General features: G+C 41.4%; 1 protein-coding gene across 3 annotated transcripts in view; it reads right to left on the bottom strand.

The window, feature by feature from the left end:
* LOC102291133 (protein phosphatase 1, regulatory subunit 16B) overlaps positions 1–19746 on the bottom strand; it is a 91022-nt gene that overhangs the window by 56034 nt on the left and 15242 nt on the right. For 2 of the 3 annotated variants that reach the window (XM_042223978.1, XM_042223980.1), the window contains exon 2: positions 3713–4127. In XM_042223978.1, coding sequence (XP_042079912.1) covers positions 3713–3980 — 268 coding nt within the window. In that variant the 5' untranslated portion in view covers positions 3981–4127. Of the gene's footprint in view, positions 1–3712; positions 4128–5253; positions 7620–19746 lie in introns of those variants that run through there. The other variant, XM_042223979.1, reaches the window with a different exon arrangement.

Genomic DNA, 19746 nt, shown 5'->3' with positions numbered 1-19746 from the left:
AAAGCAGCTCTTACAAACAGACATTGAAAACAAAAAGACGGCACAAGATACTGAAAAGCAGTTACTGAATGTCCTGTTCATTCACACTACTTTTCACCCACTTACACTCCATTCTCCAAATGCCTCCATTGTTTTCTCAAATTTTGCTTTCTGATGGTGTTTAAAGGCTTTAAGTCAGACATTTTTCCCCCCTCTACAGTTCTACTCTTACTTTTTTCCCCTCTTTCCATTAATACTGTTGACTCCCGGGCCATCTCATCAGATTACCCAGCGGTTTTAGGAGGAAATGTCAGGTCATACCACGCTGACTGTCTTTGAGTTTTGTTGACAGTTCCTTCTGACCCCACTGGCTGCTCCTCTGCAGGACGGCAGTTCTCTGGAGAAGAGAAATCCCATCCATCTCAATTGCCGAAGAGGCGCGCATAAAAGACACCAAAGTGCTTCACAGTAATTTCACAGCCATCAGCCTTCATCACTATGAGAGGGCAGTGGGTTCAGGATGGTGCGAACCACGGGGCGAAGAAATGGACTCACACTCGGGATCCAGCACTTTCCTACTCACTGCTGCTTTCACACATCTTGAGACAGACACTCAAAATTTGCATTTACGTAAGCTCAAATATTCTTCCTTCTCTCTCTGTCACAACCACACAAAAACTTTTTGCATACACACACGCGCACACACACACACAAACATTCTTAAACATAAATGTACAATATACCCTCTGCAGTTTCACCATACCCGTCCCGTGTCTCTCACAGTCTGGTGAGTCTGCTTCCTCTCTCAGCAGACAGGAAGTTATAATGACAAGAATACGCACGGATGCACACACACACACACACACACACACACACACACACACACACACACACACACACACTTACTTAAATGCAAGCATAACACCTGTACACCTGCATCTACATAGATTTTAATAACAGTCAATATAATAAAGCTTGAAAATACACAAAAAACTTCATTTATAAAGCATGCATAGGAGTTATCACACATAATATTGGTTATCATGTCCTCACACAATCACAGGCCGCCTCCAGCCAACGCGCTCTGAAGCTCTGACCCAAACCACAGGGAGAGAGAAAAAAGAGCAGGCAAAGAATCACAGGAAGCAGCTCGCCCACTCCAACCAATCAGGGATTAAACATGACTCAGCCCAGCCTCTCATCTTATTGTGGCCTTGAGGCTGTTAGAGCGACTCCTGGGTCAAAGTTAGTCTCTCTGTATTTACTTCTCTCCCTTCCGTCCTCTTCATGAAAAAGAGGTGATGATGGCTACTTTTGTTCCCAGCCTCATCGTCAACTCGCTGCTGCTAGCGCCGCCTTTGTAGTCACTCTTTAGGCCGACCAGGGGTTTAACTTCTGTCCAATAAACAGTCCTGATTTCTAAAAATGCCTCAACCTTTTCCCATCATTTCATCTACTTTCGATTTCCTTTTTTATATATGTAAGCCTTTTTGAAATGACACTGTCATGTAACATTTCTTTAAAAAGGGTGCTGTGTGCTGGAGCAGCACAGTGTGTGGACTCATGACGCCTGATCGAGCATTTGGGCACCAGAGGGAATGAGAGAGGAGATTATCAAGCTCCTAAGCTAGCCAGCTGCCACTGGAGCTGTGTGGGCAACACTACATCCTGTCTCCCTTTTTTTTTTTCCTCCCTGCCTCTTTCATGGTCACTCTCATTAGACCGTAGTGATAGCAGACATCTCTATACAGAAGTACTGCAGGACATAAGGAGAAGGAAAGGGAATCAAAAGCAGAGAACCATCAAAAATCATGCACACTAAATTTGGAAAATTCCTTTTCTCTCTGCTGGCATGTTATTCTGACAGTCATGATGGTGGAGCTTTTGTACACCTGAACCACCTGCAAGCCCTCTTATTAATTTTAAACAGTCTTCAGACTCCGATAATAAATTTGTGCTTAGAGGTGGTAATCGTAGCTCGTTGTATAGCACAGTCACGACAACTGTGTCACAGAAGAACATGAAGTCTTTTCACTTTTGCTAACTTCATCCTAATCCATTTGCAACCACAAGGACTCACATTATAGCGGCTCCTGCAAGTCAAAGCATTAACGCTCAATCAATTAGTCAGTTTATCGATAACTGCATCAGAAGGAGAAGAGACACAGTGTACAGTCAAAGCAATAATGTATCCCCCGTCTAGCTGTATTGAAATTAAAAACCTCCTTTTTCTACACTTGAAAAATTGATCAGGAATTTTTGTATGTGTGCATCCTTAACATGGAGGACACAGCTGAAGAGTTCAAAACAAAGAAATCTATCAGTGGTGTACAAATACTCATTCGTTCTGACACGAGTAAGTGTGTGACAGCAGACAAATGTTTGTTGCTGTTAAACCATCCCTGAAAGGGAACTGTCAATATTGATGAGTAGACATTGTGTGTTCCTTGCTTCCTCGTGTGGTTTCTCAAAACCAATCTAAAGACTCACACGATCAGCCCCAACATCCTGGTGCAGTCTAAGTGCCTCAGCAGACCTTCTGGGAAATACACACAGCGCAGCAGTTTGCAATAAAAGCCCCGAAATGATGCTCAAACCATTTCTCACATCACGCACAACAATGAAACCAGCAACAAAAACATCAAAGATTTTCTTTTTCAGTTTTACCCAATTAAGTAACTTCCTTTTGCTTACACCAAAGCTTAATTTCGGCTACACGCCGTGATAAAATCCAGCAGATCCCTGTAGACATCACAAGACTTCTAGTGTCTCACACTCCAGCTGGAGCTTAGACGTGCCAGTGAACAGTCCATGTGTGTGTACAGGCACAGCAGAGTAGCTTCAGCCTTGTAAAAATTATTGTGAAAATACATCAGCCTTGAGAGGGATGTCCTATCTGTGAAGACAGCTTGCATGAGCAAAGAATATACAGTAGCACTGCTGTGGGCTGCATTTGTGACGATTAAAAAAAACAAATAAATAAAACAAACTTCAATCCAATTTCAAGTTACAGTGACGTTAAATTAGACGCAAAATCTAAGCGATAGCAGCCTGTTATCATCCCTGCATCGCCGACACACTGTCAGCACAGCCACAGCAACACGGGGCTGCCGGTACTGGAGGAAAACAATTATTATCTCCAAATAGGGGGGCCCCATCCGTAGAAATTTTAATTAAAAGACTGGCAGAGTTTCATCTCAGTGTGACAACTCCATTATTTCTCAATGATAAAACAGTCTCCTAGCAGAACAAATTCAATTGGAATGGAGTGACTTCCACTGGCGGTTTAAGTGGGCAGGCCAAGCTAATCGTTTTCCTGACCTTGGCATTTTGATATCCAGGGGAAGTAGTGTGGTGAGGCCGAAATTAGCGTCATTATTCAAACGCGGTGTCGAGGGTAAGTCTGAGCTCAGTTGAGCAAAACTTTATTTAAACTATTTAATTTTGAAACAAGGAATACTAAAGTTCAACAAATAAATTAAAAAGGCAACGCCGGCCTCGGTGCAGCCTGTTCATCCTCCTGTCGTCTCGCAAGCAACAAAGAAATAACCCCAGCTCTACTCACCCTGCCCCACATCCATAAATAATACCTTTATTTCATCGCTAAATCAAAATATTTAGGATACTTGATGTAATGAATCCAAACTAGTTGTAATTAGGCAAGCAGAAATAAATAAGCCACCCTTTTATTTTCTGATCTGCACGTATCATTAATATGCTGTACTGGTCTTACCTTCATCTGGATCATTCCTGGCCGAAGCCTCCAGGAGCGCCACGCTGGCGGCAAACGACACGTGTTTCTTGGGCTCTGATTGCTGGAGGCTGTTGGCAATGCGTCCCTTCTTGTCGGCCTTTCGCTTCTTGTTTTGCATCTCCTTCTCATACACAGCCCATCTCTTCAGCTGCTGGGTGCGCCGCTTCTGGGCCGCCCGCAGTCTCTCCAGACTGGGCACCTTGTCCAGCTGCTGCAGCTCTTGGATCAGCTCCAGGTGGTTGGCCATGGTGCCGGGTTGGGGTGGGGTGGACAGCAACACTGGGCGATGGTAAAGGGGTGAACTGGAAGAGAAGTAGGATTCTAGCGAGGGCTGCACCTCCGGCCGTGGCCTCCTCCCACGATCGTTATCATCCTTTCAGCGGCAGTGAACGACCTGGAAGAAGAGACGGAGGGAAAAGCTGAGCCACAAAATGCCAGCTATAAACTTTTTATCATCTGGAACTTTAATACACCAGTAAATAAAACGTGAAAGTTGTTTGATGCTTGTTATTCAAGCCGACTCTGGACTTTAAAGTTGTAAAAGCTCTACATTACAAAGTCTATTGGGACACACTGACATTTAAAAGAAGTGCTGGTCTGACACACCACAGCAAAGTGCACAGAGCTGCATTCTGGTGTCGTAGTTAAACAGACCCCAGAACAAGCTACCAGTTAACAAGGCACCGAACCACCGTTTGAGTCTACTTTCTTTTGTCTGTTGTGAACAAATGAACAAATCAATATTTTGTTCATGACCGCTTCACTTCTTTCACCAACTTGCATATTTTCACTTAAGAGAGAATCAAGAGCAAGAATGAGAGGTCACGGTTTCAATGTTTAACTGAACTGCATGAGTCATAGTCTTGGAGATCCACTTGAATTGTGAGCTGTTAACGGGTTTTTCTACCATCCTCCATCAAGGCAAACCGCTTCCTGAACACTACAAGCAAGCGCCAGCACAATGAGAGAGAAAAAAAAGCACCGGAGCAGCGAGTTGACGTGGGGACTTTTCATGTCAGCGCTGCATTTGTGTAAACATGAATAAAATGCATCTCTCCTTTTCTCTCTGACAATTGACAGCAGCACCGTGAGTGAATCAGCAAAAGCCCATTTTTCAGTTTCTCGTAATTTTTGTGGACATGCAGAAAAAACAGCTAACTGTGTGGTGAAACCTAAAAAGGAGACAATTTACTTTGGTCATTGTATAAAGATCAGCAGCTGCAAAAAGTTAAGCTGAGTAAATAAAGAATAAACATGCAGGAGCAGTAAGTGGAAAGTGCAGTGATTGAGTTTTGTCAGGCTACTTCCTTTGAACAGCACTCACAACAATGTACGGACGTTTTAACGCCACGGCCAGAAAAACTTCTCATCAAGTCCGGCGGGATTATCACGCGATCGTTGATCATTTATCACACAAACACACGCACACCAAAAACAAACAACACTAAGTAAATAGCTTGAAACGTCAACATCTGCATGCTGGATGCATGACACATGCTGGCTTCTTTTCAGTTACTTACCATCACGTAACCACTGATAAGCATTTCCCTGTGCCCGCAGCTGTTCACCAGTGAAACCTGTGCAGTCTGGCTGCATCCCCTGATGAAAGGCTCCACAATGCAAATCGCTGCTTTATGTATTCAGCCTCCACCAACCTCGTTCTACATTTCCTCTGCAGCACCAAAGTGCTAAAAACACGGACAGGAAGCAAGGAGCACAATCACTTCCTACAGCATCACTTTCAGTCGCCAGCTTACCAGCACAGCGCGTCTGTCTCCGCTTGGCTCAACAGAAGTTTTCCGTTAACATTCTCAAGTGGCAGCCAAGTAGCGGTGCAAAAATGTCATCACAGCACACAAATGAAACGAAACCTTGACACACCGTTGACTCTTAGGTGCATAAGAGTTTCCAGCACAAAGAGGTGAGCGGGTTCTCACAGCTTCTCTCTCAAAACCGACGAGATGGAGACAACGGGCCGTGATAGTAAATACTTAGTAAAGAATGTGTCATCACTCAAAGGTCGATGCAGGAGGATTAGCTGCAGGGTCTCAGATTATTCTGCAGGAATTTAAAATCGAAGCTGTCGGCAGTTCTTGCACCGGAGGTCGTTTAGGAAACCGACAGTGAACGCAGAATTCCTGTCTCAGTTTCACTTGTTGGTTTTTAAGATGGTCTGTATACTGTTATGTATACATTAGTGCTACACAGATATGCAATGCACAAATACATGAAAAAACTACACACTTCATTAGAAGAATTATTAATGTTTTGCCTGTGAGCATACTCTGACAGACTACTACTTACTCCCACCGTACTGTGAGAGTATCAACTCGGTGCATAAATACTGTGTGATATTGTTTGTTCTGTCAGAAGCATCTGTTCCTGCTCCTCCTCAAGGAGGCCCATGCATTCAAGTAAGGACATGAAACACACCGTGAAGCTCATCCCGAGGCCTATCACTGCTAACACAGGAAATGCACCATGCTGGGTAATAAGGACACCGCTTGGATGATGTGGAAGGTTACAGACAAGGGTTATAAACAATGTCACACACAGCAGCGCGCCTACACAACTTCATCTGCGATGAGTTTTATTTTTATATGTAGAAAGTGTAAACGACCTGCAGACTTGACTGTTTTGCTCATATTATACTTTATATATTTAGCAAAGAGCATTAAAGTTTTTACTGTCCTATTTTATCGGCGAAATGAAAGTTTGCACAGCTGAACTGCAGCCAGAGAGACAGCCGCCCGTTTCTGGTTTATAGGGGCTGATTTTAGCGAACGAGCTGATGAGATAATAAACTCACACACGCACACACCCTCGCAACACTGCTGCTCGGTTACAAAAGGAGCAAAAGATTTCTGATCATCCGCGAAAGTGGATATTGCACCTGCAATCGTGCCACGTCCAAAGTCACTTAAGTTGCCTCTCTTCCCCGTTCCGATGCTCGGCTTGAACTTCAACAGCTCGTCTCTACTGTTTCTAAACGCACTGAGGTGTTGGCCTGTGCTGGACGGTGATTCGATATCTGCATTAGAAAGCACTTCAACAGATGTACCTAATAAAGTGGCCAGTTAATGCATAAATCATGGGAAATGAGTGTGAGATTCGGGATTTAACTCTAACATCACGAGTTTTCAAATGAAGCAGATGAAGGAAATGTCGATTAATAAACTGGGCCTAAAACCTCTTTAAAAAAAATGTATGAAGCCATTTTATTTTACAACATATTGGATTTTACAATGTTAAAATTTCCTCTGAGGTACTGTGAATGAGCCCATCCAGATCAAAATAGGCTTAATTAGCCTGAGAGTACAGTATTGCAGTATCATACATATTCCTGGATGTAGTGCTGGGCGATATGGAAAAAATATTTATCACGATACGAATTATTTTATATCACGATAATGATATGTATCACGATATACCACCTGACCTGTGGTCATCTAGAAAGTATGCAGTCTGTAAACAGCAAGTGCCGAGGGTGCAGTCTTTGTTTTGAGTTACCGTAAAGTATGTCGCAAATCCGGGTGCACGTACAGCAGCACCAGGTCGCAAACCACAAGACGGAGTTTCTTTGTGAAAAATATAATTTTTTATACTTTATTTTCTCTTGCATAAAGTTAAGAGCATGTATAGTGAGAAGACAACACTAATATATTTGCCACAGGCTATTTAACCCTTTAAGACCTACCATAGAACCAAGGCCGCCAGAGCTTATCTTTATGCTTTTACATGCTGTACTGCCATTTGTGGGAGCATTTCAAGTTTCCATATATCAATACAACCGTTATAGCCCAAATTTTAATAATATGTATGCATTAAGTCCATAGTAACTACATAAATTGCAAAAAATTGTAGTGCAATAAACTACAAAAAAATTGAAAATCGTTTGTTTTGTTTACATATATTTCTAGTTAGAAAAATTTAAGAGGCTTATCCCTCAAAACTGTAAATACAAAAAGGTTGCACAAAATAATTTCCAACCACGAGAAATTTATTTTGAGTGGCTTCATAGTTTTATTTTTGAGATACACTAATTTTTATATAATACAGGAAAAATGAAAATAAATATTATAATGCATCAAAATAAACTGTTTCCAACAGTATAATTTGAGTTCTAAGCATCCCAGAAACGATACAGAAAAGCATAAAGTCAAACATGACTTTTAAAAACACCAACATAGGCTTATAAGGCCCTTTCGCGAAAATGACGTCACTTCCGGCTTCGGGCAGGTAATGGCGGACATGCGATAGTTCGCGCTGACGTATATGCCAACGTAGGAAGTGTTATTGAACATAGGCAAAGCGTGTTTCTGGAATATTATCTTTTTGTTGCTGCAAGTGCTTCTTAAGCAATTTTTGCAAAGCTATATGTGGAAGGAAACCGTGACCTAGGGCATTCAGGGCTAATGGCATTAGATGTAAGTACAACTCCTCCAGTTACACATGCAAAAAAAATGATTGCGCTACCTTACGTGGTTCCAGTTCTACAAGGATTTAAAAATAGTTAGGTAAAACGGAGTGTGCCTGCTCCGACCGGTTGTAAAGGGTTAATTATATATTTTATGTAATAATTTATAAAATTTGGGTTAGAAACGATAGAAGACAAATGGCACGATAGACACTTTTCTATCGTCTGCAGTCTGCAGGAGGAAAATGAAACCTTTTCCAGGAAACAGGCAAACAGTTCTAAACAACAACACCTCCAAAACCAAGGTGTTGTGCACCCATCAGTTAAAAGTGGTCCTCTGTGCTATGTCAAGGCCCTGCCTACCTTCACAGCCTTGTCAGCGACAACAATTCAGCACAAAATGACAGCAGTGCAAGCCCTGGCAAGGCATGCAGAGCATTTGCAACACTCAAGCCCACACAGCTGCTGAACACAGGTCAGACTTTATAACAGCTTTGTCAAACCGGATATCCTTTACGGCTCAGAATACCGACACCCAGTAAAAGGTAAACTGCTCTAAGATGGACACCACCTGGAAAAATGCTAGCAAAACCACCCCAAAACAACATGGCAGCAAACACCAATGGCAAGGCTGAGAGACATGACTAAGGCCTAGTTCAACACGTAGCCCACAACAGGCGGAAGAAGGTCATCAATGAGGGCAAGTGATTCTGTGTCTCATCCTCATCACTGGACATATAGTCTGTCTTCTCCACAACTTTTGGCAACAGTCTTCCTTTTTCAGTTTGTGGTCACTGAGCAAGTCTCTGCTTTTTATGTTCTACAGTAGACAATTTATTTTCTTTTTAGGACCTGGAAGCAAAAATCTAATCTACTTTAACTTTTAATTTCTTCTTTCAACAGTTCCAAACAGGTTTCCAATGTCTAATAATTGACTTTCTTTGATTGGTGTTCAGACAGCAGTGTTTCTGTGGGAGTGGATATTTAGTCTCAGCTCCAATTGACCCCATGCTCTCTCCCTTTCGCTGCGATTTGTCAGGGCAGCAGCCAAAGTGAATTAACTTCAGAAGGGATGTGTGACAAACACAGAGCGTCCACTGTTTTCCTTAGCTGTCTTTGATGCTCAATGGCATTAGTGCAGGAAATATGAAACCCAGGAGCTACTGTTGATCAAGTTAGAGGAATCAGAGCAGAGGTAATGATGTTACACGCAGACATATACACCAAGTGACAGAAAAGACAGGAAGATAGAAACCTACCCAACTGTTGATGAGAGATATGTTAAACTTTGTGTTACTTCACATGTAGCTTAACACATATATGTGTGTGTGTGTGTGTGTGTGTTGTGTGTGTGTATGTTTTTGGTATGTGTTGTGGGTGTTTTTAGTTATATATATGTAATATATAATACTATAATATAATTATATATATATATAATATATATATAATATATATATATATATATCTGTTGTAAAGTTTTAGTTCTTCCTCTTGTTTAACAGAACCGATTTGAATTAAATCAGTTGTCCAGATTGTGCCACAGAATAAACACGTATATGGCTCACAATCAAAGTTTCTGACTAAAATCCAACTGTGCAGCTGTCACAATCCCAGGGAAAATCCCTGACAGAAGTTTTGAGTTGATCAAAATGTTCACATGCTTAACCAGGCTGTCCTTTTACGTTACTGTGCATCAGCAGTGATTAACTTTACAAGCAGCAAAATGTGAACTTTTTCATTTGCCTTCAGGCAGCCATATGGTGCAGCTTTTGGGGGAAAAATGTCTGCCAGCTCCTCTGTATGTTTCTCAAGTTATGGCTCCAGTATGGCAGTGTGCTGGTTGTGCACTGGTTTCTGGGCTACAGAATGTACAGACTTGCTGCTATTTGATGTCAAAGTGGAACAACTTGCAACAGAAGGTTCGCTTGCTTGTGTTTGTGACCCTGCTGTCATGTACAGTATAAAGTCAATGCGAGACACTTTATACTATAATGTAAAGAACCAATGAGCAGCACTTGACAACAGAGGGATTGAAGAACTCCCTAAGAGGATGACTGAGAGGGATAGCCGTCTACTGCAACCAGTTTGGAGGTAAGAGGAAAAAGAAGGTGAATATAGGGATACAGCACAAAACACACTATGCTATTTAATAACATGCAAAAGCAGGAAATGTGAGGAATGAAGGAGTGAATTCTTCCCTTGTTAGATGGTAAAAGTCAGTGCTTAAACCATGCAGCACTCTCATTGTTCATGAAGGTGGTGCACTGGTCTAGAGCCAAAATAAATGTCATTGGATTTTGCTCATTTTGGGTCCCTGAAAATGAAAATGATGCTTAAAACTGTCATTTGGCTCTGGTTTTCATATGTTAGTAAATCAAAAAGTTCTTGGCAGGAACCAGAAATGACTAAAATACATTTTGACCCTTGAAAACACAAATGGCAGTAGTATAAGTGGGTGGTAATTTTCAGATCGGGCTCTATATGACGTGTAAATCCTAACGGTCAGATTTAAACTTTTGATTTCTGCTCTATAATTCCTTGTAGTAGTAAATCACTTCAACTTTTTACTTTTCTTTCACAATATGCGTTTGATAGTACTGCGACTCATCAAAGTTGCACCACTGACACATCTGTAACCTTTGCATTTCCTCTATTAGCACCATACATTATTAAATAACTAAATTAGTTTGGTTAGGAAACATATAAAGGCTGATATGCAAGTGGTGAAATGAACATTTGTGGATGTCATAATATTCTGGGTAACTGACGAAACCGACGTTCCTCCATGTCACAACAGCCTAGCATGCTAACACACTGGTCATTAAGTTTTTCTGTGAACTGTGGAAAAGCCCCGGCGTGTATTCTAATATAATCTTTCAAATAAAGTCTTCTCTAGACCTTTTTCTGATTTTTAAATTGTTCCATAATGAATAAAAGGTGAAATATTGTTATATAAAGTGACCATAACCAGATGAAAATGGTGTAACATGTAAAAAGACATGAAATAAAAATGGTAGCCAATCAGCTTGTTTTACATTTGAAATTTGCACATCAAAATCCATAAAAAGCACAGTTTATCTCTGAAGTCGACAGCTTCTGAAAGACTGCTGACAGCATGTTCTTTATCATGCTATATTCTGGGAGCAGTGACACAGAGCATATAAAGGCATTTCCTCTGGATGATTTCACTCAGTCTCTAAAACTTAAAGATGCCCACACGCTGACACGCTGACTTGTTTTTGTAAGATGAAACCAGCTGAAGAGTAAAATTGACATCAGCACAGTCATTGGTGTTTATTAAACAGTTTCTGATAGCAGAGAATAAATCATTCGCAGCCTCAAGGGGAGACCGTCTGGCCCACAAGGTGCTTCATCAGGACCTAAATATCAGACAAGGCAAACAGTTGTACCTGATACGATGTCCTCACAGGAGGCAAAGACAAACCATGTGAAGATATGTAAAACACAGGGTGTTCTGGTGACTGTAAAGCCTCTGGTGATATCACAGCTGGCGCCCGGGGCCAAGGCTGCAAATCACAGATTGACCTCAATCGGCTCCCTGGCTGCAGATACGAACGTTACACTATGCTCACGCATTCTGCGAAAAAGACACAGCATACATTTGATAACAATTAAGGCAAAAAGCAGGACAGACACTGAACGTGAAGCACAAACACTTTACTAGCAGCAGCAGCTGCTTCATGTTCGGTGTCTGACCTGGTTTTTAAAATTCCCAAAACAGAGCAATTATACACAGTTTTTCAAACAGTTTTGCAATAAACAGTCTGAATTTATTCAGGCTAGGTTGTTGTCTTCATAAATTGGCAGCTGCTACAACAAAAGCCCTGTTTTGCTGTGATTGCAATGTCACAGAACTGCAGGCGAGGTCACTACAAAACATAAGCAGCCTGGATTTTAGGAACACACTCTTTCCTCATAAAGTAATAGACAGGAAATCCTTCTGAAGTAGACTTTCCATTTAACATTTTAGTCTCAACCCATAATTGACTTTCCTGTTTCAAGTCTAAGAAGAAAAGGTATAACATGAAAGGCAAAGGCAGGGCCTCAAAAAGCAATATGTCCTAACAAATGAAGTTTGGGGGTTTTTCTAGCTTTAAGCTGTTTACTACTGCTCGCGCAGGACGAGCTTCAAAAAGAAACGGAGACGTACTTTCTTTCACTGATCACTCGCACCTCTATGATCCAGGTCAGGTAAAGTGGGTGTTCGTAAGTTTGCTCATTTATTGGGATTCGTTGGAATAAATGCTTCCAACGAAGGCCTCATCCATTGGTGGTGTGTGTATGCAGCAGCACTGACATCAGCTTTAAGCCACCAGCATCTCCAGAAACCAGCTGAACTGAGGTCATTTAGGACTTTCCATCATCATTATGAAGGTGAATGGGCACTAAGGGTTATAGACATATAGATAATGGCAGCAGAGTGTGTCACACCACAGTACAGGACATAATACTCCACTGGCAGGATTTCATCTAAACCTCTTAAATGCCGGGCAGGATTTTTGTCTCCATATAATGCCGGATAATGTTTGAATCGTGTTCGTCAGCAGCAGAGAGGAATATACTTTATTTCGCAAGAGAATCCTACTTAAGGTCGACTGATTTCAAGGTCGACAGCAAACTCACACTTCACACTCTTCCATTTGGTGATAAAGACTGCAACAAAATAGACCAAAAATGATTCCATCAAAGATCGAGACTGAAAGTTTTTTAAATCTTAAACTAACAAAATTATACTTTTGTCACACAAGAATGAGAATTTGTGTGCGTTGAGATCAAATCTGTGAAATTAAGATTACCATTTAACTGGTCTGGAAAGGAAAGTATACCATAAACCCAAACTGTCAATGTGGTGGAAACACATTCAGCCACCATCTGTGGGTGCAGGTCACTGAGGCAGCGATGGAAAGTAGTTGTGGTGTGCATTTATCCATGTCTGTCTTCACGTCTGCCACACAGGCAGGTGCTGCTGGGTTAGTTCAAACCCAGCTTCTATGGAAGCAGGAATATGAAAACACAGAAGTAAAATCTAAAGTTTGAAAACTGAGTTCAACCAACAAAAGAAAAGGACAGGGCACCGTGGGGGGTAGTAAGATGTAGTTCAAATACATGCAGTGTATTTCTCATTTTATAACAAGAGGCGAGCATGAGTGCATAACTCTGCTAAGCCCACACTGTGCAAAAACCTCTTATATCCAACATATCCAGATTGGTTTCTGATGTTTTTTTCCTTGAGAACATCAAGCTTTTTTTGAGAAGATATGGCGTGAAATGTCAGTGCAAAGATTAAAAAAAAACAATTCAATTTAAAAAATTCCCCAAACTAGATCCTTATCATCTACTCCAAAGTCTTTGATATAACTCTGATGAATATCTGTGTGCATCCCAAGAGACAGACAGACTCACAGAACTTCCTCGGTGGTAATGATAGAAAGGCTCTTTAAATCAATCGTGTCAGTTTGATACAGCGAATGACTAGAGATGGGTACCGGTATCCGGTGTCATTATGGCACCGGTTCTGACATAAACGGTGGTAACCAGACCGAAAAGCAGCGCACATTTCGGTGCTTTTTTCCCTTGAGATGTAATACACTTTGAATTCTAGCCAATCATTTTACCTTTGCAAGCATAGTAGGCGGGCCCAGGTACGTACGTTCTTTTAGAGCAGAGCTACAGATTAAAAATGCCCAAGGCGAAGCGGTCAAAAGTCTGGCTGTACTTCACAGCAAAAGATGCAAACTCAGCAGCCTGCAACAAGTGCTTTAAGCTGATACTGTGATACTGTCAAAGGAGGTAACACCTTGAATGTGATGAAACACCTGGCGACGCATAAGGATTTTTTTAAAGCCGAGAAATGCGCCGTATTTGATAGCTTGCTGCGAGACCTCACACTAACCTGTCAACAGAAAGGTTTGTAGGTTTTATTGGATTATTTATATATAGATGAGTTTTATTGGTGAGAGTTTTATAGTTTGCTGTTGCCTTTGTCCACACGCTTTAGTAGATGTGGGTGTGATGTGGCACCACACCCACATCTACTGCGGGTGTGGTGCCTGTTATTGGACCCGGAGTTAGCAACATCCCCCAAGAACCCGAAGAGGAGCGTCCTGGCCCCTAGCCCTGCTAATGTAGCAGAAATGATGCCGGATGATGATGCAGCAGCAGCCGTTCTTCTCTGCGTGAGTAGCTTAACGTTGTTCGTGTGTAATTTACGTTGAGTAGGCTAACCAAGTTATTACATTAATGCATGTAAGGTGAACTAGCAAACACCGTCGTAGTTACATGCGGCTGTCTTCTTGTTTGATGGCAGATACTCCCTTCACCCTGGCCAAAAAGGCTAAAATGCCCAAAGAAAAAGTGGAAAACAGCTAAACATGAGAGGTTTTTGGACAAAGTTTGTGTTTTTTCCATTGTTTAAGCACTGCTTCCAGCCAAGAGTGATGCCATAAATCCCCTATAGCTGCAGTAAAGGCAAAATGACCAAAGAAAAAGTGGAAAACAGCTAAACATGAGAGGTTTTTGGACCAATTTTGTGTTCTCCATTCTTTAAGCACCGGTTCGAGCACCGTTTAAGCACCGGCACCGTTTCAAAAGTACCGGTTTGGTACTGGTATCGGACAAAACCTAAACGATACCCATCCATACTAATGACTAGCATTTGTCTGCAACACAGCCTGGATTATGCTACTGCTAATGCACGCTAAATGCTTCGTATTAAAAAGTGTTCGACGGGTTAAACACCTTTTATGAAAGATTAAAGACTTTTTATGCTGCACACGCCTCCACTTTCTCCACAAAGTAACCCACCCCTGCTTTTAGATGTTTATAATAAAACAAACATTAGCTTTGTTGGGTTGCTGTGAACTGATGCATCAGCTGCTGAGGTATCTGCACAGGAATCAGTTACTGTAGACTTGAACTCTACTTGCTGTTTTCACTGGACACCATGATCGACCAGGACAGACATTTTTACAATAAAACAAACTTGCACTGAACACAGAGCCCAGCTGGAACCGACTGAGCATTTTATCTGTAATTAAAAGACTTCCTCTAATTGTAAGAAAATGCAAGACCTTCTCTTCCACCCACGTAGATACACCCAGTGTAGTCTGTAAGAAAGGGTTTATGAGGAGCAGCACAAATGAACACAAAGTTAATCCCCCATGCACTGAGGCAATGCAAGGTAGGCACGATTTTCTATTCACTGCTTCAAAATGACATTTCATCTATTAGAATTTCCAAGTCAGTCACTCATTTTGAATGTTTTTCTCTGAGCACCATCATCAGTGACCTTAAGCACATTTGCTCACACAAAAAAAAAAATAGAATAAATTAACAGGTCTGAAGTTGAAAACGAAGCCCAGTGGTCCCACACCTAAAGGCCGTTTCCCCCTCATATCACCCTTTTGTCCCACTCAGCAGCTCATTAAAATGTTTTTGACGAAGAAAGTTTTTAACACAATGAATAGATAAGTGTTCAGCTTAAATGGATGCTGGCTGACTACAAAAGCGTGTCAGTATTCGAGTAGAATCAGTGCTGACTAAAAACAGCATAGAGGTCATTTTTTTCCCACTGAAAACACAAGTTTTTTTAATATGCCAAGTATGCACACCTCTCTATTTAACAGCTTATAAAAGACTTTAATAATATCTCAAATGAAGCCACTATCTTTTTAATGACTTCATATTCAGTCACTTATTCCATCGTGAATGCCTAATATCATCATAAAATGCCCTCATAATGCATTACAAATACACTTCTTGTAACTCCAATGAGAGTTTTCTTCAAGTAGTGAATAGATCACCTTAACAAGCACTTACTTCACCAGATGGCAATTAAACGGTATAAAGTTTCACAGCTGCCCTCTCAGCCTGAAAGCACAGTTGCCAAAATAAGAAGGCTCCGCCCACAACGGCCGTGACCCTGTCAATCAGCAACTCACTCGATGCATGTGTCCGCTTTCTCTCAATGTGGATGCTTCTGTACATGATGTGCTGCAATGCTCTGATCTGTCTCTGCCTGTCACGAGCAGATGTAAAGCCAGAAAGGTCAAAAGACACAAATCGCGCAACCAGACGGCAAAACATCAACAACAAAGCCTTTCATCACAGGACGGAAACATTTAACGCACAGCAGTTTCCATCGGAATTTTGGACTGTTTCCAAAAATAAAGCAACGAATCGCAAAGGTGCTCCGTTTGCAATGATTCAAAATTAGGGCAGGCTGAAGATAACCCAAGTTACAAAGTTATCTTGTATCAAAAAGTGACTCAAATGACTATCAAACACATTATCTTGTTTATTTGTCCAACCCTGGAGCATTCACAACACGTAACTGTCACCGTGAGTATACACACTTGGCCCACTTTGATACACTAATCATGTCAGTAACTTCACATGACATTTAGCAGCGAGAGGGCGTGTGCTGTGTCAGGACGTACTGCGTGGAGACACAGTAGTAGTAGTGTCACACATACAATACCCCATTGTGTTTGACAGAGTGCGTGTCTGTGTGTTTTCTATACGTGTGCACGCATTCATGCAAGTTGTACAAACCCCTCTATGTCATGACAAACTGTGTGTGCAGAAAGAGCCAGCGCCCTCCCCAATCACCACCACAGCTCCCTCAATCCCTCACACCCCGAGTTCCAGCCCAGTGCTAATGTCTCCGGGTCAGGCTAATTCATTTAATCACCTGCTAATGCCATCGACAGGCCAAGCAGATTAAAAAGACCACCGAAACCGTTCAGCAAGACGGCAGAGGGAGTTACAGCTGTCGCACAAGTGACACACACCATCATTCACTGCAGAGATACGAAGATTTAACTCCCCGCAGAAAGCCTGTCAGGACTGAGAGGCAGAGGAGACAATTTCACTATTAATTACAGTAAAAATGGGAAATTTATTACAGGATTTCTCTGAGCTTCTGTGTGAAATGGAGGATTGAGCGCTGCACAGCGCCTCTTTCAATCTATGTCAACTTTTTATGCCACTTCTGGAAAAGTACAATGAGATTATTTTGTGCAGTAAGAGCTCAATCCATTTTCATGTCCACAATGAGAAATATAGCTTCTTGGTTAAAAAAAAGAAAAGAAATGAAATGACTCCCTGCTTATTTCATAGATTAGCTGAACGGCAAAGACTTTTACAAAGCGAATGCCAGCTCTGGGTTCATTACTGAGCCCTACAAAAGTGTTGATGGCATCAGAGAGAGAAAAAATAAATCCATACCATTAGGACTGCACAGTAATTGTCAGCATACTGTGCCTTTCACTGGCACTGCTGAAGGTGACGGCCTCAAATAACATATTGCACTCAAGGAGAGCAAAGCGGACATTTTGCATAACAGAACACTTGGTATTAAGTATGCGGTATATATTAATGGATTAATCTGGAAGGAAGTGCTAATGAGGACTGATAAGGATATATATAGTCCTGGTAAGGAGAAAGCTCTCCTTCAGTTATAAGGCTTTATATATCAGAATGAAAGTAGCCTGGTCCCTAGTGGGCCTTAAAATCAGTTACGCACAAACATGACATACACCAACTATTTATTTATTTAACAACCATTAACCCAACATTTAGAATCCGCGAGTGAAAAACCAAAAACACCATTACTTCTTAGAGGGTAAGTTAAAGCAGAGTGCTGCTAATCACATGCATTTGATTTCCTGATCATGAGCAAGTGTTGAGCAATGATCTTATTGTTACGGTCCATCAGTCCGGTAAGGCTTATAACAATTAGAAAGTCGGCATTCTTCAGTGAGGCCGATTATTCGCAAATGGAAAACATTCAAAGCAGTCGCTAATTTTCCCAGGAGTGGAAATCCCAGCAAATTCCTCCCAAGGTCAGATCACGCACTGCTCAGAAAACCTCTACACTACTCAGTTAGCACATTAGATATTAAAATTCATAAGAGTACAATTAGAAAAAGACTGAACAATTTTGGCCTGTTGGGAATGATTGCCAGGGGAAATATTACCAAAAAGTGGATGGATGATCAACTTCAAAGGCCATGCTCTTTCTTCATCCTCAGATGTGCCCGACATTTGAAATTTGTTGTTCTGTGTTTCAGCGTATTGTTACTCATCTACACTAGTCTAGGACACTTCAAGCTGCACACTGCAGAAACAGCAGGGATTGGCCTATGCAGGCATGTGGTCACCTGTACAAAACCAGAACGTGCCTCACATAAAATAAAACCTATGAGATTTTTTTTTTAAAGCTGTAATAATAATAATTTAAAAAAAAAAAAGCTGAATTATTTAGACAGCACTTGATTGGCTTTTGGTTTTGGAATGTTCGCTCAATCATGTTTGTTATTGAGATTAAAAGTCGATTTGCTGTGCAGCCCTTGCACCAACCGTCAATCACAGTGATGATTTGGACCTGGGAACTCTGCAGAAATTGAGTTGACCATGAAAGCCTCTGTATATCAAAGTTTTCTAGACTCAAATGTGCCGCTGCGTCTCCGACAGTTAAAACTTGCCCCAAATTATGTCATGCAACAAGACAATGATCCAACACACAGCAGCAAATCTGTAACAACAAGAAAAAGAATCAAAGCTTTGCAATGGCCCAGTAAAAAAAATAAAAAAAAATGCTGTGGCGGGACCTTGAGAAAGCTGTGCACAAACAAATGCCCCCAAATCTCAATGAACTGAAGCAACGCTAACAAAAGCTAGGGCAAAATTCCTCCACAGTGATGTGAGAGGCTGATAAAGTTATAAAGAAAACAACATGGAGCCTACTAAGGGTACACAGCAGAACAAGGGCTATCAATCTGCTCTCCATGACAAGATGGAGCATGTCAGCCCTATCATGGAGAGGGAAATTTGTGACACTATGAGGTCATGTCAGAGGTATCTACGGTATGGGGAAATGACAGAAAGGCGGTATAAACAGACCTAGATCACAACAGAAGTGCAGGCCCACTCTAAAACTGCATTAGCTGACTTGTTGTGTGATGAATTTCAAACTGTTGGCCTATTAACTTCTTGGTCTGAAGAACCATATTTTAAAAATCATACAAAGTAATTTCTGAGACTGGTAGCTTAGTGTATAAAGGCAGAAAACAGAAGATTATACTGGCTGGTACATCATCAGTTTTAGATAAATCCAAAAATAAACACAACTAACATATTTTATTTAAATTGTGAGGCCACACAATTACAGCAAGTACACTCAGTTAAACTTAAACCAGGAAGTTGGTCCTCGCAGACTTTGGAATTCACGTGCTCTCCATCATTATGTTGTGTTTGAAAGGCTGGGAGGCTAGAAGATTCCATAAGCCTGTCACAGAGCAGTCCCTGGACTGTACAGTCTCTTTTTAATAGAATTACTTTCTACTTCTAACAGTATACTGTCACTTTTCCTAAGCAGGTAAAACTGCTAGCCTGTAACAGCAATACTTCAATAAGTAATTCATAGCTGACTGGGTCCTTCCATGTCTGATAAAGTCTGGAGAAAGTCGAGCTGTGATGTCTTGCAGCCATTAATTGCTGATTTGGACAGCGCTGGTTTGTTAGCGCTGTGCAGCTGAGACACCTGCGTGCAGCCAGGGAGGTTTATAGAGGT

This window comes from Haplochromis burtoni, unplaced genomic scaffold, assembly GCF_018398535.1.
Source record: "Haplochromis burtoni strain Fernald_Lab_line unplaced genomic scaffold, NCSU_Asbu1 Contig_125, whole genome shotgun sequence".
NCBI classification, from domain to species: Eukaryota; Metazoa; Chordata; class Actinopteri; order Cichliformes; family Cichlidae; genus Haplochromis; species Haplochromis burtoni.
Note: the sequence above shows the minus strand (reverse complement) of the source record. Positions and strands in the feature narration are given on the sequence as shown.